The 24,711-nt window shown below is 42.4% G+C and overlaps 1 protein-coding gene across 4 annotated transcripts in view; it reads left to right on the top strand.

Moving 5' to 3' along the window:
* The window catches only part of iqsec3a (IQ motif and Sec7 domain ArfGEF 3a), a 109,739-nt gene that overhangs the window by 68,038 nt on the left and 16,990 nt on the right, over positions 1-24,711 (top strand). For all 4 annotated transcript variants that reach the window (XM_015959412.3, XM_054739727.2, XM_054739726.2 and 1 more), the window contains 4 exons: positions 4,531-4,692; positions 10,711-10,833; positions 16,496-16,662; positions 19,654-19,793. In XM_015959412.3, the coding sequence (XP_015814898.3) occupies positions 4,531-4,692; positions 10,711-10,833; positions 16,496-16,662; positions 19,654-19,793 (592 nt within the window). The remainder of the gene's footprint in view (positions 1-4,530; positions 4,693-10,710; positions 10,834-16,495; positions 16,663-19,653; positions 19,794-24,711) is intronic.

Here is a 24,711-nt window from a genome sequence, read left to right as displayed (position 1 = left end):
CAACAACAAAGTCTATCATTGAGCTGCAGCCTAAGGTATCCTGGTGCCAAGAGCACATATAGACACCTTTATGTCTGAACATGGTGTTCATTATGGACAATCCATAACTGGCACAGAAGTCCAATAACAAAACACCACTCAAATTCAGATCGGGGGGCTGTTCCTCCCAACCACACCTCTCCAGGTCTCACTGTCGTTGCCCACGTGAGAGTTGAAGTCCCCCAGGAGAATGAGGGAGTCACCGGAAGGAGCACTTTCCAGCACCCCCTCCAAGGTCTCCAAAACGGGTGGGTAGCCTGAACTGTAGTTTGGTGCATAAGCACAGACCACAGTCAGAACCCGTCCCCCCACACGTAAGCAGAGGGAGGCTACCCTTTCATTTACCGGGGTAAACCCCAACATACAGGCACCAAGATGGGGGGCAACTAGTATGCCCACCCCTGCTCGGCGCCTCTCAGTGGGAGCAACTCCAGAGTGATAGAAAGTCCAACCCCTCTCAAGGAAACTGGTTCCAGAGCCAGAACCATGCGTTGAGGTGAGTCCGACTATATCTAGTTGGAACCTCTCAACCTCACACACCAACTCAGGCTCCTTCCCCACCAGAGAGGTGACATTCCATGTGCCAAGAGCCAGCTTCTGTAGCCAAGGATCAGACCGCCAAGGTCCCCGCCCTCGACTACCACCCATCACACACTGCACCCAACCCCTTTGGACCCTCCCACGAGTGGTGAGCCCATGGGAAGGGGGACCCACGTTTCATCTTCGGGCTGTGCCCGGCCGGGCTCCATGGGTAAAAGCCCGACCACCAGGCGCTCGCCAACGTGCCCCACCTTCAGGCCTGGCTGCAGAGGGGAGCCTCGGTGACCCACGTCCGGGCGAGGGAACATGGTTTCCATTTATATAATTCATCATAAGAGGTCTTCGGGCTGCTCTTTGTCTGATCCCTCACCTAGGACCTGTTTGCCATGGGTGACCCTACCAGAGGCATAAAGCCACAGGTAACTTAGCTCCTAGGATCATTGAGACACTCAAACCCCTCCACCACGGTAAGGTGGCAGCCCAGGGAGAGGGAAGTTAAAGTCCCATTAGTTGTCACACACACTGATGTGTGTGCGAAATTTGTTCTCCACATTTGACCCATCCCCTGGGGGAATGGTGAGCTGCAGACACAGCCGCGCTCAGGAACCATTTGGTGGTTTAACCCCCTAATCTAACCCTTTAATGCTGAGTGTCAAGCAGGAAGGAGTTGGGTCCCATTTTTTCAAAGTCTTTGGTATGACCCGACCAGGAATCGAACCCTCCCATTCTCAGGGCGGACACTCTACCACTAGGTCACTGAGCTGGTCAATTGATTAGTTCAGATCAAATGGCTAATTGCAAGGAAACGCGACATGTTTTAGAAATAATCACATGTGAAGAACAAATTCAGAATACGTTGCAATGGAAGCTCAGAATATTTCATGAAAGCCATCACAGTCCATCAAGTTTTTTGGGCTTAAATAATTATAATAATCATTTTCTGGAAAGTGCCTTTCTTTTTTTGACCCTCTGGAGGCAGGCGTTGCAGATTTGCAACAGTTAAAACTTACCTACCTGGTTACTCCACATATGTATTTCACGAGCATGTTTTCACTCACCCCCGAAGGACTTAGTTGTTCACCCTTTTATCAAAACATATTTTGAGCCTGAGAGGATTAAAAAGCAAGTGACTGCACCATATTTGGTAAAACCACAATTGAATGTCAGCATCATTGCACATAACTGATTCTGGCTACAGTGCCGACCAATATTCTCTCTTTTTTCTTTTATTTTGTGCCTATTTCAACATATAAAATAGACATAAATGATAGCTGCATCAACCATTAGCTTACTAGCTTTTGTTTAAATCTAGGTTGAATCTGATTTTTCACAGATCTGGAGGAGATGACCACACACATCCCGACTTTTAACAAACATTTTCAATTCAGTCCTTTTAAAAATAATATTTTACGAGTATTTTTCCTTTTCTTTCGCCCTTCAATCAAACCTCATCTCATTGCTCTTATCAAATACCAAAGATAAGCTGACTTGTAATAAACTGGCAAAGAGAGCAGAAAGCGATAGAGAAGTGTAAAAAGAGAGAAAGCAATTGAGCTTAAGGCTTATTAGTTCCACCAGCTCAAATCCCCTCACCATACCTGCACAGTGATGTCCTTTGCATCTTAAACAGGGCTGTTTGCTTTGGGCTAAAATGCTACTATTGCTTAATCATGCAGACAAAAATGAATAAAGAAATGTCTCACATGCATAAGTTGGGTCATGCAAACTCCAAATGTGCATGCCCAGTGCATCTACAGTGTTATGACGATTATGGTAGAAAGTCATATTTAGAGATAAACTGGGTGATTTAGTTAAACGTCTGGTGTCTGCATGCCTGAAAAACAGACAGGTGAGAGATGGAAATGAAGTGCTGAAGCAACTGGAGGGCACACATAAGGTTGAGATAAAGTCCACTTGTTAAAGTTTTACTCTGAGTGTGGACAGAATGACAATAACTCTTTTGTATGAGGAGGGTGTGTGTCAAGGACGCAGGAGAGCTGCACTGCTAAAGCAGAGATTAGGCCTAGAGAGAAGGGAGGATGTGTGACATTAACAGCAGGCTCTTATCCAGATTTATCTTTTTGCATGCATGACGTTCTCCATCATTTTGGCATATATGAAATTCCTCCTTTTTTAATGCTAATGTGGCAAACACACTGATTGGCCATTAGAGCCCAGTGTGGCACATCCCGATCAGTTCCCCATCATGCATGGAAATGAAGCATCATCAGAGCTCCCCAAATTAAAGAAATGTCAGTGTGGAGAGAGCGTGCGAAAGAGACATCTAAATACACATGTCAAGCAGGGCTGATTAACACAGCAAAGCATGCCAAACTCCTCTGGAGAAAAGTCGCCCATCAGGAGGCACGAGCTTCATAAAAATCTCACGGTATGTACGTATTTATTTCAAAGTGGTGGGTGTTTGTTTCGGCACACACAATTCAGTCCTATATTAGTATTCTGCTCTCAGTGCTGAACAACCCAGCACTTAATTATAAAGTCTAAAATCCAGATGGCAAGCAGAGGGAGGATTTCTAATACTTTCCCCCAGAATGCAGCACCATTTCATCTTCATTTGATAAGGATTTCTGAAAAAAAAGTTTATTAGTTGTATTTTTGAAATATTTTTAACTCTGGCTTATGTAAAAAAAAATAAAAGCAGGAGATAGATGACTTTTTGTTGTATCTGTGCTGCATTCTCTCTGAATTTGTGCATTTCATAAAATCACACGTTCTAGCGAATCCTTGTATTTACTAGTAAGAAAACACACAGCAGTACTTCCACTCTGAGAAATGCAAGGCACACATCAGTCTGTTGCTGGTTGATAATGAAGCAGAACTTTTGGAGAAACAGGCAACATTTAGTGCTGACAGTCAGGCTCTGGTGAGTCATGAAACACGGTTCAGATGTTCTGCCACGGCACATCTGTTCATTAGTAATAAAACAGAGAAGCAATAAAATGTCATTGGAAAGAAGGTCAGGGAATTACTTATTTACAACACTGCATCTAGATGATGCAAAGTGAAAAAAATGGTGGTAAAAATGTAGGAGATGGGAGATGGTGGGCGTCACTCAACTGATTTAGGAGGTTTTCACTTCAGCATGATGTTGAGGTTCCCGCATGGTGGTGTCAGGCATATCCAGTAACCTCTGTTATCTGATAAAAACACACTTCTTTAGAGCTCCGTCCAGTTTTCTAATTTTCACTCATTTACTCCCCCCTGATTACAAGTAATAATCACCATGTGCGATCCATCTGTTGTTGGGCAAACGTCATATGAGTGATATCTGCCAAAGAGACATCACCTTCAGCTGAGAGAGCGAGCTAACAGCTGAGAGAGCACTGAGGCGTTCATGGTGGGTGCTGTCAGGCCAGCCTGCGTCCCTCACTGTCGTTACCACACATCTGCTTTTGCCCGCTTGTTTTCCGGCCTCCTCCTCCCATCCTGCACCTTACTAAACCCGTCAGCTATGCCACATGCTCACACGTGCCGATTTCTTTTGTGCTAAATCTTGAACTTAAACATGGGATAAAGACTAGAATAGAAAAGCTGTAATAATAAGCATTAGCCTCCCCTGCAGCTAACCTTCTTTGCATTTAATGTGTTTCTAAAAGTCAGGAAAATCACTCCTCTGAGTACATGCATGTGACTTCTACCATGCATTCATCTGACTTGTAATAATTTTAAAGTATCAATGTGTAGATATTTCATTTGTCTGTGTTTCTAACCATGTAGGTCAGTAAACCAAGCATTTTGAACTTCTTACATAGAACTGGTAGCCTAGTGAACTAGACCAAATTCTTTAGTCTGGCTTGCCAGGCTATAGAACTGGTGCTCATGTGGAAAAAGGAAATTGATGCTGCAGACAGACGAACAGATGGACGGACAGATAGAGATCCCTATCACAATCTTCTTTCAATCCCTCTGTTCTTCTTTTGTCTGTTACAGAAACCCAGACAAAGGCCTTCAGTTCCTGATCTCACGTGGCTTCATCCCAGACACGCCCATCGGTGTGGCACACTTCCTGCTTCAGAGGAAGGGCCTGAGCCGACAGATGATTGGAGAATTCCTGGGAAACAGCAAAAAGCCTTTCAACAGAGACGTCCTAGAGTGAGTGACACACGTTATTGACCGGGATCATTTTATGTGAGTTTCACACACAACTGTGGATGCAATAAGAGGTTCTGTAAACACAAAAACAACAAGACAGTTGAAAGTTGACATGCATGATCCTATTTAGCATGAATATTTAGTTTACAGATCCTTTTTTCATTACACAGAATAATGCTGCCACTTGAAACTTTAACTAGTGTTGAACCTCTGCAACGTTGCTGTTTTCTCACAAACCATCTTCCCGATGGTCAGATCTGACCTTTAATGATTCCTGGGGCTTATTCCAACTTTATTTACTCCTCTGAAAAAAAGACATTCTGAATTAGCCTAAAAATACAGTCACACAAATAAATAAATGACACGTGTCAGACCATTTTACCTGTCATTTTGAAAATTCAATGAATATTTGAAACAAAGAAAAGGGAATTACAATAAATCCCTCACCACCTTTAATGCAGGTTGGGGACAACGGTGGCTAAGGGGTTAGGAAATCACCCTGAATTCGGTGGGTTGCCGGTTTGAACACAGGCTGAATCCGTACCGGTCACTGTGTCACTGGGCAAGACACTCCACCATTCTTGACTGCATGTGGTGGTCAGAGCTGTGTAGCCATGCCTCTGCCAGTGTTGACGTAGCTCATCACCACCCGCTTATGGATCATCGACATATAAATATTAGACAATGGGTTTCCATAGGCTCCAATAACACATTTTTGAAGATAAATGGGAGGTGGCCACCACCGCCATTTTGATCGTGTCACAGGTTCCGTCAAGCCCAGACATTTCCACAAAAGGGAAGAGAGGTGGAGCTGAGGGTGGGGCTGTAAGGCTGGGATCAACTGACGACACCCGGTCGAGCTAGCTACAAGCTAACCTGATGCTAACGCGGAGGTGGGAGCTAAGCTAACTGAGGTAGCAACCTAGCTACAACCGGAGTTAACTGTGCACAACACCAGAGCTTCTGAGTCAGAGATATGCCGGGCTGACCGCTGGATAAAACCGGGTGGAACACAGAGGTCTCCCGAAAGCTGCTGAAAGCCGGCAGCCGCGCAGCAGACAGAAGCCGCGACCAGACAGATGCGCCGAGCTGCGGGGAGGGGAGAACGGGTGGAAAACATTGGTCTCCCGAGAGTTCCACAAGCCGATAGTCGGAACCGAGCTCCACCAACATGTTATATTTCAACCCATTTTCTAAAGTGCAGCATTATGTTAAATGCACTGGGTTTTACCCTATTACATTTAAATTTAATGGTTAAACAGTACATGTTAAAATCTAAGCTCAGCTCGGCAGTGACCTAAAATACATAAATATAATTTTACTTACCGAAAAAAATGAAGTGGAGACTCCTCGGACGCTCTATTAGTGCAATTAATGCCCCAGCAAGTCATTTTGTCCAACAATTGCACTAAAAATATCCCAAAAAGAATACACAAACGCAGAGACTCAAAATCCCAGAGCAGTTTCCAAGCCAGACCGAGGCTCTACTGAGGCCTTTCCACGGAGCTAGCTCTGTGGTCACGTGGGTCTGATGCTCATTAATTATACAGAATTTTAGGCTTTTAATACACTTAAACAGAAGAGTGAGAAAAAAATTTACCCCCCTCAGAGTTGTCATGAGTGTAAACTAGATAATTTAGACAAAAAACATGTTTTGGTACCAGGCTTTAAACATGTTTATTTCTGCTGTGAAACTGGTATTTTTAACATGGGAGTCAATGAGGATTTGCTCGCTTCTGACACCAGCCCCCAGTGGATGAGGGTGGAACTGCAATTTTTGGTACTTCCGGGATTGCTTCAATTTTTGAGCCGCATTGTGGGGGCTTGGTATGGATGGATGAATGATTCACTGTGGTGTAAAGCACTTTGGAGTCCTCTGAGTTAGAGAGGTGCTATAATGTAGGTCACCATCACTTATGCATGTGAATCAGAGTCGAAGGGACTCTTTTTTTAAAGACAAGTACGTTTTCTTGCTAATTTGAGGATTCATTACACTGCCACTGCTTTAATTGTATTTATTTTTTTAGCCTTTATTTAACCAGATGAGTGGATTGAGAACTCTCATTTAGGACAAGCTGGCCAAGAGGCAGCAGCAACAGAGACACAAGCAGCTTTGCACCAAAGAACAAACAAATGATAAAAACAAACAATTTTAAAAGATAAAAACAGTTAGACATCCTAGAGGAAAACTTACAGGCTTGGAATCTTTACTCTAGAAATAAAGATGTAGAATAGAGTCCCTTTGGAGTCTGTTTGATTTTCTAATTTAAGATTATTTAATCTTAAGAAATGATGGCTTTTCAGACGGTGTGGTGAATCCTTATGCACTGTTTAATAATGCAACCAGTTAGCACTGAGTTATGAAGTTATCAGTTGTAAATATAGTTTAGATAAATATTGTACAATTGACTGAGTTAAAGCCATTGCTGTGAACCAGCTTCATGGCTGTCTATAGGGTTGACTCCAAGAGCTGCACATCCATCAATTACTTTCTAAGTATTTCAGTAAAATCCTTCCAGCGTCCGTGGGGCAGTTTGATAACAAAAACATAAAAACAATATTCTATTTTGAACAATTAAATATGTACAAAACAAATGCGAAAGTTGGTTTGAAAATAAGTAACAAGCACCCTTTTAGCCTTTCCTAGTCTCCATAATCACTGAGATGACCCGGAGTTTGAGTTAGGCAAGGACAGATGTCTCTCTGTAGTATTAGTCATCAAATAAATGTGAAGATACTGTTAACACACACGCACACGCACACACACACACACACACACACACACACACACACACACACACACACACACACACACACACACACACACACACACACACACACACACACACACACACACACACGCACACATGCACACAGGACTCACAGCATTCCGTGTGTGTGCATGTAATTCCAGGTCATTAACCTGATTGCTTCTGTAACCACCCCAACCACCCACTCACCCTCTTCCTCTCCACAGTTCCTACTCACTGATTGTCCTTTTTGTTCAATAACATTCTCCTTTCCACTAATAGCTTTAAATTCACGCATCAGTTCACTAAGACTGTAACTTTTATTGTTTTATTACTCATTTAGCCACTGAAACAGAACCAGTATTAGCAAGGAAACAAAATATGGCAAAGCACTCCACTGAGTGGTAATTTCCCTCATCTGATATCCATACGTTCTAATAAGGACTCTATTAGAGTTCAAAACAGGCTTGTTAACAAGGTTGTGCTCTTAAAGCTTCATGCATCTATTCATAGTGCTGATATGGTCTCGCGGAGGTAAGGATATATGGACATATGGAGTGTTCTTCCTGTTTCCTTTATGGCCTTCAAACAGCAGCCTGAGGACGGAGAAGTGATGCTGAAGTGGAGTGTGATAGGAGAGTGCAAAATGTGCGTGAGAGCACTTTCCATAAAGTGTTGTCACAGTGATGGATTGCAATCTAATGTGAAAATCCCTCATAGTGATTTGTTGAGCCTGAATGTGTGTGTGTGTGTGTGTGTGTGTGTGTGTGTGTGTGTGTGTGTGTGTGTGTGTGAGTGTGTGTGTGTGTGTCATGTGTGTGTGTTTGTAGCTCTGCGACTGTGTACGTGTTGCTTATCATAGTCTCTTTTCTCCTTACATATCATTCTTTTTATTTCTCTTCCAGACAAACAAAGGTTAAAACATCTAAAGCTGATTAAAGTGCAGATTAACTGGAAAACCATCTTTTATTTATTTATTTATTTAAATAATCACTCAGAGTTTAACACACAGGCTGTACTGAAAACAGTCTTCTAATCTTACTTCCTGCATTGGCTTCAGATGGAAAACGCTGGGATCAGAAAAGCCGGACAGATCTACGTCACTCTGTCACTTAAAGTTCATGGGCTCACCCGTCTTCCGACGAGGAAGGCTGCTGTTGGTTTAGCGTCCAGCAAATAGCAGAGAACATCTTAACTAGCAGAAGCTAACTGTTAGCATTTGCAACTCCCCCACAGAGCGGAACTCCTCCAGCTGACTTCTACATCCTCAAACAGGCGCACCAGAGCTTTTTTTCCACAGAAAAGGACTTACAGAGCATTCAGTCATACCAGAGGCCACTGCAACTGTGTTATAAATATGAGTAAAGTTGATCTTTAACAGTTATTTCCTGGAAATGCGTGACTCCTAGGAAGATTTGCTCCTATGTAGCCACTTGGGTCAGCAAGAAGTAACATCCAAATGTGGTTGTACATATTTCCCATCTTGGCTTTGTGCAGTCTTGCAATATAGATTTTTGTGTCTGTGAGTCTTATTTTTGTTTGCAAATCAGCCAAGCGTGTGATGGTAACAATGTGAGCTCGTCTATGTTCCAACAATAGAGTGCCGAGCTCCGTTCAGCATTGAGCACGCATGGAGGAGAAGGAAAGGCTGGTGCACTTGGGCTGGAGAGCATGCTGTCTGACATCACATAAACAAGGAGTGACAGGCCGGAGAGAAGGGAGAGAGGAAGTGAGTCATGACAAGGCCCACAGGAAAGGCTGAAGAGTTGAGAGTCAATCAAGAGGATGATCAAGTCATGCTAAATGCGCTGCCTAACCTTTGTGAAAGTGGTGGCATGGTCTTTTTCATCCAAAACCACACATGCAGTTTAACTCTCTGTTTCCTGGATTTGCGTTGGTTAAACAGACTGAAATTTGACTTGTCCTGTAAAAGAAACATGCTGATGTCTTTTGGAGCCTGCATTGACTTAAGATGGATGGAAACAAATTTGGAAACTGCCTGATGGGCTCATGTCCTTGTTATCAGCTTGCATGTGAACAGCCAGCATCTATGCTGGCATAAGGGGCACAAATTAGTGCATGTGTCACAGTAACTTGTTCTTCTGAGGAAGGCAACGTTCATTTCAGACAACGGGGATGTAGGCTTTGGGTGCAACATTAGCTGTTGTCAGCCAGACTGTCATTTACTGACAAACACTGTGTGTGTTCTACTGCAAGGATCCACAGTTATTTAAAAAATGTTTATTTTGACTGGTTCAGGTTTTAGACAGTCGGAAAATAGCAGCTGAAATGTTACATAAGTAAAATTAGGAAAATGTCATCCATTAAAGATTAATGTTTAGGTTTGTAAATCTGACTCCATTCTCAGCTTGGTGCTGAGCATTTTGGAAGTTCTTATATAATGCATTGCTCTTTGGACCATAGGGTTTTGTTTCTGCAAAGTAACATAAGATTCATCTCCTGAAGTGTTGATTTTGAAAACTTGTCCAGGGGTTGCAGTATGCCGTGTCTTTCTGTGTACAGCAGTGCTGTAAAATCAGCTGTTTTACTTCTTTCTGCTGGAACAGCACATGCCATACTCAGCTACTCAGCTCATAAACTCTGTTCACACTTTCCTATTATAATTCATTGTGTGCGTGTGAGTGTGTGTGTGTGTGTGTGTGTGTGTGTGTGTGTGTGTGTGTGTGTGTGTGTGTGTGTGTGTGTGTGTGCTGCAGGGTTTTTTTTGTACAACAAGCAGAAAAGATCAGAGACAAAGGCCAAAGTCTTTACGCAGCTTTATGCTGAACCTAACCAGATTTTCAGTTTTACTCCATAACCTCCTTTTGGAAATGCCGTTTGAGGTAAATGACGAAAAATACATTTTTATTTCATGGTTTTATTATCACCACGGATACAATAAAACAAGGGAATCTTTTAGAGCCTCAATCCTTTTTCCAAACTTAGTTTAGAATTAAAACTTTAACCTGCCCAAATGATGTTTGTCCTATCTGACTTCATTATAGCCAACGTTTTGACTTTTAAGTAATTAAAGGACCATTTCAGCTGAGAGGTATTGTGTGTATTTTGCATGCATTAGCAACTGTGGTGCAGAAATGATTGCTGGGGTTGGTCTAATCCCTGGTGTGCATTCGTGGCTATAATACCTGCAGTAAGAGCCTGCCCTGCCCATATGTTGTCTCGTCCTCAGGTTTATGCAGCCCACTAGGGAAGGGGCAGCCGCTGTTCTTCTGCCAGTTTCTCACTCCCCCCATTCTGTGCTCCACAGCTGTGTCGTGGATGAGATGGACTTCTCAGGTATGGAGCTGGATGAAGCACTCAGGAAGTTTCAGGCTCACATACGTGTCCAGGGAGAAGCCCAGAAGGTGGAACGTCTTATTGAGGCCTTCAGGTACTAAAATCAGATTATTAAACGATAGCTGTTAAATCAAATGAAGCTCACACATTTTTTCCAAATTGTTCCTTTTTCTGCAGATTCCCACTAATTTGGTTTCTGCTTCATTTTGACAGAGTGAAAATTGTGTCTCTGCTGCCACAAACTTGTAAAAGAAAAATTCTTATCATGACTTAACAGTGTATTTTTTTGTTTTTTTGTTTAAAGGGGACATTTTATGCAAAACACACGTTTTGCATCATTTTAGCTGGAATGGGTCTTTATAGAAGGTTCTGAAAATATCAGGAATCAATTTGCTGAAATTGCCTAATGTTAGACTGATTTTAAGCAAATAACTTGTTTTGTATATCAGAAAACTATATGTCATAATGTATCCCCTATAAGCATATTTTGATGCAGAACTAATGCTTTTTGTATCAAACCTAAAATATTTTGAAAGCATGAAATATGGTGCACAGAGATATAAATCATATTTTATTTTACATTAAATTCATAGTCTTGTGTTAAACCTACAAAAATTAAATATACGTGTATATTACTATTTAACTAGATTACATCAATATTCACATACACTAAAGAGGATGCATGAACATGAACACAAAAGTCATTCTTATTTTTCTGGTTCTGAAATCTAACCTCCTTCTGAATAACCAAGCAGCAAGAACATCTCTGGTCACAGTTTGCAAAGAGGGACAATCTGCAGTGCAGCGGCGACATGGAGTGCTATTGCTGCATGTTTGCCATAACCCCTCTCTAATAACCGCCACCTGTCAAAGTTGTCAAGGTGCCCAATGAGGAGAAAAGCGGCTGCATTGTGAAAGTGGGGAGAACGCTTGGCAGTGGTGATGTTTACACATCACGCTGGATCTGCGTGCTATTAGGAGCAAGAAGAGGGGGGGGGAGGGGGGGGGGGCTGGGAAGGAAGAAGAGAAGGGGAGAAAAGGGAAAGAGGGAGGATGGTTTATAAATAACCAGCGTTGCATAACAGCTACTGCCTCTGTGTGCCTGCCTCCCCTGCTCCCGGGCTTTGAAATGTCTACACACACACACACACACGCACACACACACACACGCACGCACGCACACACACACACGCACGCACGCACACACACACACACACACACACGCACGCACACACACACACACACACACACACACACACACACATGTGCATGCACACACACTCACACACACACACACACACACACACACACACACACACACACACACACACACACACACACACACACACGTGCATGCACACACACTCACACACACATGTGCATGCACACACACACAGAGAGAGGGAGAGAGAGAGAGAAACCTCCAAAGAGGGTGAAGGGGATTTGAAGAAGCAATGTGCAAGAATCTGAAGGAAACAGGGAAAAGGAAGGCAGCCAGCAGCGTTGGTATCTGCTGCGTCAGAGTACTAATGAGTGAGCAAATATGAACCTGCTCCTAGTGCGGCTGATACATTCAATTCCTTTTTTCCCTTCTGCATTACAGCTAGCAATCCTGTAATCCTGTCATCACCAACTGTCTCTCTGTTTGGCACAGAGATGATAATTATTATAGATAAAGACCACAATTTAGTCCTTGAATCCAACCAAAGGGCACATAACGACTCAACGATCTGGTTTGCTAGTTTGGAGAACAGCAGGAAAAGTTAAATTAGAGGAAGACTTTTCAGTGAAAAACTTGTGTTCAAGGTCAACTTCAGAGACAGCAAGTTGTCCAAGTCATCAGCCCTCCACCTCCGTGCTGACATGAGACATTTGTGTTGTTTGACTCTCACCAAACATGGCACTGTGCATTTTGGCTCTGCATGCCATCTTTGGTGTGATTTATCCAAAGAGCATTTTCCAGAGGATTTGTGCTTCATCTAGATAAACATTTGCAAAGCTCAGTTGAGTTATTTTATAGAGTAAAGGATTTCTTCTGCAACCCTTCCGAACAAGCTAAACTTTTTCAGTTTGTTCTTTTATCTTTCTCGGTCTTTACTTTCAGTTATCACCCACTAAATGAATCCTGTAACATTTGAGAGTCAGCCCATGGCATTTTTGCTAATTCTTTTTAGTGCTCTGACCTCAGAGTGAAATTGGTGTGATGTTTAAGATTGTCAGTATTCACAATTTATTTATTTTTCCTGTAGGGAATAATCTTCCTCTCGGTTGGAACAATTGACTTCTAATTGTTTGGAAATGGCTTTTTAAAGCCCTTCCCAGCTATGCTTCTCTGAGGGTATTGCTAATGTCTTTCCTTCTTGGTATTAATACACACCTGTGACCTATCAACAAAATGCTAAAACTCCTGTTTTATACGGGGTCTCCTTTGGGGATGATTGGATGATCAAATGCATCTGATTAGTAACACCAGGCTCTTGTCATCACTCATAAACCCCAGGAAAGCAGGAATGGTGGACTATGTTTATCCAGGAGCTCATTAGATTACCGTTTTGTTTAAAGATTCAAATAAAATCTTTAGATAAATGCTATAAAAAACGTGTTAAAGGAGTAATTATTTTTTAGAAATCCAAAGGGTTCAAATGAAGGCAACTGGACTTCTTTGGTTTCTTGAAGATGTTTTGCTTCTCCTCTGAGGAGATTTGTCAATTCTGATTGGATTTTGGGAGAGTCAAGCTTATAAACTGTAGTTGTCTATGTTGCTTAATGGGCAGAAACTACCTACCTATTTATTTATTTATTCAACCAGGAAGGTCCCATTGAGATTAAAAACCTAATTTTCAAGGGAGTCCTGGCCATGAGGCAGCAAAAGTTACAGTTACAAATTTTCAGCTCCACAGACATGTTATACAAAATTGCAGAAGGCAGTTACACAGGGATTCCGTCTCAATGGGTCGTAGTCTGGTTTTAAATGTATTCAAGGAGATAAACTCAGTTAATTTCCAGTTTTCCTGCAGCCTGTTTCATGCAGATGGAGCAGGGTGAACAAAAGCCCTTTTGCCCAGTTCGGTACGAGCGAATGGAACACAAAATAACAATTGATCATTTACACACTGACTGTGAGAAGTTACACTTCTCCGTGAGATTAATTTACAGATGTACAGTACACAGTGGCAGCTTCTGCAGGTGCTATGAAGGAGCTAGTCTTTTTATTGAGGGTGCTATGAAGGAAGTGGTTCTGCGTACCTATTGTTCTTTAAAACACCTTCAACACTAGCAGATACACATGCGTGCACAAAACCTCAACAACACCTGAAACAATCATTAATATACATCATAAACATGTGAACAATCACTGACTTTTCCATGAAATCATAAACACATACAGCCACACAGAAAACCATCTATAGAGTTGCAAGGTTAGCTAACGTTAGCGTTAGCATTTCCAGCTGCAAAACCCTCGACTGCTGCGGCGGTTGAGGGTTGACTCTCTTCATCCAGATCCGTAGGTTTTTGTGGGTCTGAGATCACTACCAAAGATTCATTTGTTTCTGACTGAACCTGTGGAAATTTGGGCAACAAAAACCGATCCACTAGCTCTACCTTTCACTCGTTCACAGGTGGAACATGAGGTCAAAGGTTAACATCAATTTCCTGTTTTGGTAAAAGTTTTTACTATCTATATGATAATTTACTGATTGTTTTTGTTTTGTATGTTAAATATTATCACATCCACACGTGAAATTAAAATTCAATCGGAAAAAAAAAATCTAATATTTATATGTTACGATATATAATATTATAATGAATAGTAAGCTGAAATGTTTGCTACACATACTGCATTCTGTCAATCAAACGAACAAATCAAACATTTTTTAACACATCAAATAGAGCTCTTCACCCATTTGGCCAACTGGGTGGGTTCCCATAGGTTAGAAGCCCGCCACTGAGGAGGACGACACTTAATTTTGATGGTTAGCAAACACCAGAGTTAGCTTAGTTCTGCTCTTTTTGCTGATTCTGCTTTTCCCGGGATCCCCTGATTGACTTTTCTTGCCTATTTTCTTTTTCCCTTTCCTCACATCTTTTGCTTTTCTCTTTTTTATGAATTTTTTTATTTCTTTGTTTTTGATTATTTTAGTTTCTGGGTTAAGTTTTTATTTATTGCAAGTAATATCGTCATCACAATATTAATCACTGTTATCGAGTTCTCCTTACATCATGCAGCCCTATATTCCTGAACATATAATTTATCAAGCTTCAATATACAGTAGGTGGGTAGTAATCCAAGCATGGCCTTATACATGAAGGTGGACCAATGACCCAACCTCCTGGTGGATAAAGCAGGCCATCCCACTCAAGAATACAATTCACGTTGATGGGTCAGTGGTCTACAGTTAGTAATAAACCTCAGCGAGGTCTGATAAACCACATCAATCTTACCAAGACACTGTGCTGAGGCATTCATATACAAAAGGTCTCCATAATCCAGATTAGACAGAAATGTTGCAGTAACTAGTAATTTTTTTGACTCAGCTCAACTCAACGCAAGCTTTATTTCTAAAGCGCCTTACAGGCACAAGGGTGACACCAGAGCGCTGTACAGACATGTGTTAGTAATAACAGGACAAGGATTAAAATAAGAATAAAAACACATACTAAAAAACCATTAAAACAGCATACAAATTGCATTATTAAAAGAAAATAAAAATGGCCAAGGGTAAAGGCCAGATCAAATAAAAAAGTCTTTAGCCTGACCTTAAAAACTGTCACTGATGGTGAAGAACTCATTCCAGAGTTTTGGGCCTGCCACGGAAAAAGCCTAAAACATTAATTGATTGTGTCATCAGCATAAAAGTGCATGTACAGGTCTATGAATACCCCTCCTCCCTACCCCAACGAGTCAGTGATGTCATTAGGTCCTGTTGTGTTAGAATGGTTGTTCTGATGCATGTTAGATGCAGGAGGGTGTGACCTAAACTCAAATTGTTTTGTAATTAGGTTTAGAGCATTACTGTAGGTGCTGGGAAGGTGAAACCTGAGGCCGCCTCCTCAGTTTGTTGTGGGTATTTCCCATTTGCTACAGTTTATAAGCTTGACCCGCCCATATTCCAGCTAGAATTGACAAAGCTCTTCACATGAGAAGCAAAACATCTTCAAGAAACTAAAGAAGTCCAGTTTCCGTCATTTGAACCCTTCAGATTGCCATCACCAGGATGACTGAGAATCTTCACCAAAGCGTTTTTTTAATGCATTTTGTAAATGCAAGTATCATCAGGTAGAGAAGACCGAACATCTGGGATTCATTTGAAGAAATGTTGCTTTATTTTCAAAAATTACGTCCCTTCCAGTTTTCTGTGTTGGATCCAGTGGGAATAAATGTGTTCACACATGCACACACACACACACTGATACAGCAGCACATCCTCGACCTCAGCTACTGTGAAAATCATTGCTGCTGCAGATGAAGTCATGGGTCAAATTAAAGCCATAACTCTTGTTTGTGCGTGACACTCTAATGCTCAGCTTGTAATGATTTTCAGGAGCATGTTGTGGGCTGAGACCTGTTTTATGTGTGATATTATATTATCTTCCATTTCTGTCCTTCACATTTATTCATTCATCTGTAAACTTTTCATCCTCGTGTCCTCACATCACTTTCTACCAAAGTAAATGGGATATTTTTCTTGTTGTCTCGCTACAACTAAACTGTCTCTAAATTTCTTTCAAACTCGGTTCCTTTTCTCTACCCACAGCCAGCGCTACTGCATGTGCAACCCCGATGTGGTGCAGCAGTTTCACAATCCAGATACCATCTTCATCCTGGCATTCGCCATCATCCTGCTCAACACCGACATGTACAGCCCCAACATCAAGCCAGACCGCAAGATGATGCTGGAGGACTTCATACGCAACCTGCGAGGTAAGGGGCCTCAGCATTATGCATAAGCTGTTTGTAAAGAAGCACACCGGGGGAGTTCAATGACAGTAATTAATTTGTATAATCCCCTAAAGCAGGTAAGTGTTGGTGTGTGTCACATGAAAAGGGCCAAAATAATTGTATTTGAGCTGAATATTTCATGCTGTGGGTGGAATGAAGCACGTTTTACATCACATTTTGAAGTGTAATTATTTTGTGGTGCAAAGCATGAGACTTTATTTTACAGTTAAGCTTGGATTATGCTTGACGCATTTACTTTCCGCTTGGTGATGCGGCTCGTGGATGGAACGCGCTTCACAACTCACAGCGTTTATGGTTCAAGCGGCTCATCTCTGCGGTGAGCCAATATTCCCCCAAACTGAACGGGGCAGCATGGAGCTCTACGGCATGCATCCAACACTACACCATAGTAGATGTAAAAATTACTGTTTACAACATGGCATTCCAGCATTTTTAACAGCGTTCTTGTCTTTTCCGACAGTGCGAGCTATTTCTCTCCAATAATTATTAACAACATGTTGATCACGGTGATCTCTGAGAGCTGAATCATACAAATGTCTGTAATTACGAACCTCTGCCATATCTAGTTCTTGCCGGTCCGCCATGTTTTTCCGCGTCCGACCGTCCGCGTGGTTAAGAAATTTTCCTAGGTGCACGTGCGGAAATTTTGGGCCGTGCGGAGGCGCGGTGGAGGGCCGTGGTTGTTAAAATGACGCAATTTTGCCGCGCAGAGCCATGCGGACCTCACGGACGCGTCAAGCATAAAACAACCTTAGGATTGCTAAGTGCATAGGAAAGAACACCCGTACTGGTTTTGTCTGGGATTTGAAACTTTTGGGTGATCTATCCACAGACGTCTGTCAAGTTTAGTAGAAATATATATATTTTTTGTTTCGATTTGAACAGAAAAATGGTTCAGAATTAGTTTTTCCCAAATCCTCTCTGGATTCATCTCTTCCTGCACCACCAAGCAGCAAATCTCCAGATAAGCAGAAGCATAAGTCAAAGTCCAACTGGTTTCAAATTTGCAGTCAGTTAAACCTGCCAACATAAATTCTAGAGATAAAGATAAGGTTACATTTTTCTCCCTGTATACAAACATGCTTGAAAAACCCTCTCACTGTGACACAGGCCAAAGACGCTTGTACATTTTCTCTTCAGCATGCAGACCATGGTAATTCACTGTGAGTAGAGGGAGAGACACGAGACCGTAGCTTGTTTTTCCCCATCTGTGTAATCAATCAGAGACTGCTGAGGTCGATGCAGAACAACTTTACTGCATTCATCCAATCTGTTCCTCACAATTAAATTATGTTGGAGAATCAATTTCAGCATCTTATGCAAATGAAGGTATGCTACTCTTGTTTTGCCTATCTATTAATCTCTGTTCATTTTCTTCCTCTCATATCAAACAAATCTATTATTTTGCAGTTAAACTTTTGATCTTTTGCCCATTTATAATTTTTTTGATTGCATCCTGTTTTTTAATATTCTGTCCACAGTTGACTGTCCCACACACTGACAGAAGAACAGTTCACTTGACTAGCTGAGGTTGGGTGCAATTAAGCACCTGAACCCAGCGGTAATGACAAACAGTGGCACATTCATTAACTCGACTGAAACAGACTGACGGTGTCAAAGCCCTCTCTTAATGAGGCGCATTAATTTAATCCAGTTTCTGCGATGAATGATTCTAGTGCACTTATGAGATCGTGTTATTTGCTCATTGTGATATTTTTTAATTCATTGTTTTTGGAGGCTGATTATAGCAGAAATTTTCATTAATATTTCTCCTTTTGTTTGCTAGAAGACATGTTGATTCCCTGATTTATTTACACCGAGATGAGGTGTACTTCTGAAAGCTTCAAATTAGATGGAATAAAACTGTAAATAACGTGCTTCCCACCCTTAAGAGGTCACTTGTTTAATGGTTGCAGGGCATATTTCTGGCAGAAAAAACACTTTTGGTCCCATATGAAATGTGTTTCCATGGAAAAGTTGTGCATGAATTCCAAACGTTGATAAGCATAAACCCAAACTCTGACCAAATCTCTCTTAGGGTCAGCAGTAGCTCAGGGGGTTGTCCAGTAATCTGAAGGTTGCAGGTTCAATCCTGGCTCTGACCAGAGAATTCTGCTGTTGTGTCCTTGGGCAAGACACTCAACCTGCCTTGCCTGCTGGTGGTGGTCAGAGGGACCAGTGGTGTCAGTGCTCAGCAGCCTCGCCTCTGTCAGTGCATCCCAGGGCAGCTGTGGCTACATCGTAGCTCATCCATCTGGTAACGTTGGGATCTCTCAACTCGTGCAACACACCAGCATCGATGTGGAATGCACGGGAAGTTATTGGCAAAGAAACTGAGACTGAACAAACAGAAATCCATCAGGAAAAAAAAGTTCTTATTAAACTCTTGAACACTTTCCTCTGCGGCCATCTCCTCCTGACTCTAATGTGCAGTGATGTCCCAGGGTGCCTCAATGACATCCCATCATTAGTGGCCGCTTCGTTTATTTTATTTTATTTTATTTTTTCACACACATCCTGCCCCATTGAAAAGTCAATGTACCACACAGTGCAGTATAGCTGTGTTGATATAATGGGGAGCAATTTGAGGGCAACCTTTTGGCCTAATGACATGCAGCTTTACCTGCTTCGAAGTGAACTGGCTTTGAGCTGCTTCGTGTTTCTAGACAGAAAATCTTCCATGTGCAAGGTGGGAATGTTAATCTCCTATTTGCCAATTAACCTCCTCTCACTCATCGCCCTTAGTCATTACTTAACAGAGACAGTGAACGACAGAAAATCAAAACAGAGCAAACACAAGGACAGAAAGTCGGAGCTTTCTTTGCACTACTTGCACAGAATATGTTGCATTCATTTTGTCCTTAAAGCAACACAGATCCAGGTGGACTGCTGTAACTCCATAGCCGTTCAGAGTCCAGGTTGTCAAATATAATCAGCTTGTTTCCATCTCAGGTGTGGACGATGGTGCAGACATACCCAAAGACATGGTGGTGGGCATCTACGAAAGAATACAACAGAGAGAGTTGCGCTCCAATGAAGACCATGTCACTTACGTCTCCAAGGTTGAGCAGTCCATCGTCGGCATGAAAACGGTGAGGACACACTCTTGGTTTTTTTACTCTACAGCCACAAATATTTTAAACAAGCTAGCGTTAACAGACAAAAATTCTTTGATTTTATTGAATTGTTTGGCTCCTAGAAAATAATTTTATTCCACAGAATTAAAAACTCAGATGCTATTCCAGCCCTAATCATAATCACCTTGCATACTTATTATTCATTAAACGTCTCATTAACAGCTCAACCATTACCTCAGGTCATTACTCCTAGAGACATCATTAACTACTGACATCATTACACTCATCTCAACATTTTCAAATCAACTTTATGACCTTTTTTGTAGATGAATTGAAACAGCGCCCTCTGTGGCCATCTTCCACATGTTGAATGGGATAGAAATGAACGTATTATTCTGTTAAAGTTAAAGGCGTTTACCACTCATTTAGTCAATGAATTTGTCTCTGGTAGGAATGAATACCTTGTAAGTCGTACTCTGGGGAAATAAAGCCCAGAAGCACCTCCAGCATGGAGAATTCAGCTGGAGAACAAAGTAGCTCCAGACAAGATTTGGAGTCTTACTTCCTGATATTTGGACATATACACCGTAAATCCTCTAATATTAACCTGTATTTAATTAACTGCCGGGTATCATATTTTGGTTGGTGTCTGAGTCGGTGGAGGTGAATAATGGCCGTTTTTTTTTATTGTGGCCGGGTAGAATGTGGTAACAAGCAAGTACGGGGGGCAGTTGTGTCATCCGTCTCACTTTTGATTTGCCAGTGATAGACCGCGAGGGTAACTTTAACCGTGCGGAGATGAAGAAGGGGTGAAAATTTGATATCAAGTTCAAAGAGAACGTGCTGATTATGCTGCAGAACACTCTGGGGAGCAGTAGCAGGGGTTGTATGAACTAGTCACTAGTCGACTTCACTGCTCTATAGTGACTTTGTCATCGACTAGTCGCTGTCACGTGATAATGACCGGCAAGATGCAGTCCTCTTAGGTGTCAGCAGGTGACAAGCTCCTGCACGTTGGGAGGCAACGCGCTGTGCCAGAGCGTCGGTACTGACACCCGCCGTAAAACGGACATTTAACCAAATTGTGACGTTTACCCTCTTGCAATTTAACCTTCCCCTCACTCCCATCCTAACCTTAACCAGCTTGCGCATGCAAAGCTCTGATTGTTGACGCGCTCCAGACATCTGCGTCCTGAACACGGCCACAGTAACATTATCAAATCAGGTGTCGCCGCCTCAAAAACTAATTTAACACGCGATCGTTCATGTCGGCTCATTTCCTTTTATGTTTTCTGTCTTTTATTTGTTCCTGATGCTTTTCGCTGCTGTGGATCGGGGCGCATCACCTGTTTTGTCCTCGGTGACGTACTTAACTGATGTGGCCGGCAAGCACTCCGCTGTTTTTGCGGTCGGTAGATCTTTTAGAAGTGCAGTTCAAAGGTAACTCATGAGGTGAACATATATGAACCCAGGTAGCAGTTTTTCTTTAGGATTGAGAGGAGATGCAGGAAGATAATAAACAGACAGGACAGAAAAATAGTCAAATAAAAACAAGTTAGTTTTTGTACCTGGTGGTTGCAACAAACAGACACCATTGAAGGTAATCAGAAGTGAGGAACAGAAAATGAAATAATTATTTTAATATTTAGAGCAGCAGGAACTCCGAGAGGCTGCAGGCGCATCAGTGAGTTTGCGGCCGCTGCACAGGGGGAGGGGGGAGAGGGCTGAAGCAGAAACTACCGTTGTTAAAAGAAATGTGTTTAACTTTGAAAATGTGGGAGCAATTTTACTTGTCAAAAACTCCAGCGAACCATTAGTTCATTTTGCTCAAATAGAAATTGAGGCCTGCCTCTAATTCTGGTCCTCCTTCCAATAAAGGCCTGGAGCTTGATGAGCTTGAGTCAAAAGCAGACCCGGGCCTGTATTAGAGGATTTACGGTATATATATATATATATATATATATATATATATATATATATATATATATATATGGCTAATAGCAACGCAACTCTATCACTGTCTGTTTACTCTGCAACATTGATGTTTTATCTCCACACAACACAAGCCTGAAGGAGCTTTGCTGTGTGGAGGAGTTTCTAATGCTAACAGTTAGCTTCTACTAGCAGAGACATATGCTGCTGTTTCCTTGACGCTAAACCAACAACAGCCTTCCCCGTCGTGAGTCAAGATGGGTGAGTCCATGACTGTTAGTGACAGTGTGACGTAGAACTGTCAGACTTCAAATCCAAAATTTTCATCGTCTATTTTCTATCAGAAGCGAAAGAAAGAGATAGGTGTAGGAGACTATTTTCATGTTCAGTTTTGTTTTGGTATTCACTCAAACTGTCAGGTCTCCTCACCTTGGCTCGACAAAGACCCAAATGCGGAAGTGATAGCGATGGGTGACGTCTAACACGCAGTTAATGTAGGAAAGCCGACACGAGCCTCGAAGGGAAACGAGGACGTGGCGATGATCCAGACGGTAAAAGGAACAGGCTTACTGAGGTTGAAGATGGTGCTGAGGAGCGTGGGAGCTCTTGAATTGCCCGGCGTGAATGACGGGCCGGGGCAATGCAACGGGTTGAGCTGTGGCTGTCCGACTTGAACTGGAGCGTCGGCTAGGACAAGGGAGCCACTGAGCGATGTGAGCACGGAAGCTCCGGGCGCAACGGCGTGGCGGATTGAGCCAACTCGCTGGAAACAAAGGCGAAATAAGTTGAATACATGCTACCGAGCGAGTCGCCACTACTTCGGTAATGAGCGGCAAGCGCCTATGTCACGGACAGAACTAAGGAGCTTTGATGACTGAGCACAGACTATTGGGAAGAACTTCCTAAAATAGGGTGTGCGTTATGTTTGTTTATGCTTATTTATTTGGCAGATGCTTTCATCCAAAGCAACTTACAATTTATAACCTATAGGGCATGTTGTGATTTGTGGGGGAAACTGGAATACCCAGAGGAAACCCACGCATGCATCGGGAGAACACGCAACTCCACACAGAAAGGCCGCAGCCGAGTTTCGAACCTGCAACCTTCGTGCTGCGAGGCAACAGTGCTAACCACTGCGCCACCATGCAGCCAGTGAAATACAGAAATGCATCTATCGATCTGTGATGTGGAGAGGCTGAAACCGGTGTGGGGAATGTTGGGAAGTGGAGTTCATTTGGTGTCTGGTGTGAAGTGAATGGTTGAAGGGCTGGAGTCATGACAAACTTGTTCTGTGGCCTCCTGATTTTATTCTGTTAGCATTTTATTTTCCAGTCTTATTTAGATGCTTCTTTTACTGTCTGGAACAACTTGCACAAAATTGTCCCTACAAGTATTTCTGACTTGGATTCTGACACCTTTTTTAACCAGTTCAATACTTTTTATTTTGTTCTTTGCACCAAGACCGAGTGATAGATTTCTGTACATTTATGGACACACTAGAAAATCAGTGCATTTGTGTTTAAACAGATTTGTGAGGGGGAAACCTGACAGACCTGCACAGAGAGCTTACCGGAACTCCTGAAAACACAACAGTGAGCCAACATCATGTAGACAAGGAGCGTAACATCAAAACACCTTATTTAGTTACATCATTTTTGCTCATTTTCAGGTATTTCCAAAAGTTAAGTTAGTCAGGAATGCTTAATCTGTAGCTTTTGATTTCACCAATTCTACTGGGAAAGTCCAGCTTGAGCTCACTCTTAAAACTGAGTGACTTTTAAGTTTCAAGAGTTCAGGTGATTTGGTTTGGACATCATTCATGCAGTGGGTCCCTGCAATCTCTGTGAAAGATTTCATAAACACCTAGTTTTCCTCATTTGAACTCTCAGCAGAGTAAAACACATTATTTCAAATGTTAACACCATCGTGTGAAATCTGGTGATATCTTTCCTAGTTGTGATTTTCAAGTCAGTTTAATAATTCTGTACTTCTGGATCAGTCCCTTACCCGCTGTTCAGACGTGATGTCTAGGGGTCGTAGATGAGACATGGTCAGGGGGATACGTCTAACCCAACACATGCAAAATCACAACCAACTCACAGAATGATGGAGAGGTTATATTTTAAAACGGGGATAGAAGGCGCACTGGTCAGTCCAGTGGGGATCGAGAAACGGGAGCGGTGCGTCTGAAGGGGGGGGGGGGGGGGATACAGGCGAGTCCAGGGAGGTAAGTCTTAACTTGGTGGGTGCAGAGAAAAGACTGGGAGTTGGGGAAGCACAGGAATGAGGGAGAGCAGGTTGACAGCCAGGGTGTATCCGAGTAAGGGGGTCCAGGAGAGGGAGCGGGAGGTGAGCAGGAGAGCGGGTCTGTCAGGAGGAATGGAGAACTGTTCAGAGCTGTGTCTAGAAATCCTATGGGGCACGGGTGAGTAATCCTGAGGCGTCGCTGAATCCAGAGACATTCCAAAAACCTGGAGGCATGTGATCACAAAATCCAAAAATTCACAGAAGTCCAAAAACACTAGAGCATCCAAAATCACAAGAACCACTAGGAGGCTGGAAACTACCAAGCTGTAGCTAATCATCCAGCGTCGAGGTGTGTTCATCCTCCTTAAGTAGCCGGGCCCGCTGATTGCAAACCAGGTGCAGCTGGGAACCTCCCTCTCCTGCAACACACCACTCAAAGATGGAATATTGAGAGGAGTACTCACCCCGCTCATGACATTAGAAAGTATTTAAAACTTGCGGAGCAACATTCTATGTCCCCCTTGATGTAATATTCTGTGTGATCAGAAATAAATTAACATAACTATGACTTTACATCTTAATGAACTGAAAAAAATTAATTTCAGTGACATCCTAACTTTCCAAATGACATTGAGGTGCTGACATTAAATGATTGCACTCGTCTTTTTCCTCCTCCTTTTGGCTTGTTCCTCTCTTTGTTTCTCAGTGATAGATGAGTAGCCATAAGATTACAGAGGGAGTGCTGTCACAGCCA

The sequence above is a fragment of the Nothobranchius furzeri genome, chromosome 1 (genome assembly GCF_043380555.1).
Source record: "Nothobranchius furzeri strain GRZ-AD chromosome 1, NfurGRZ-RIMD1, whole genome shotgun sequence".
In the NCBI taxonomy this organism is placed as follows: domain Eukaryota; kingdom Metazoa; phylum Chordata; class Actinopteri; order Cyprinodontiformes; family Nothobranchiidae; genus Nothobranchius; species Nothobranchius furzeri.
Note: the sequence above shows the minus strand (reverse complement) of the source record. Positions and strands in the feature narration are given on the sequence as shown.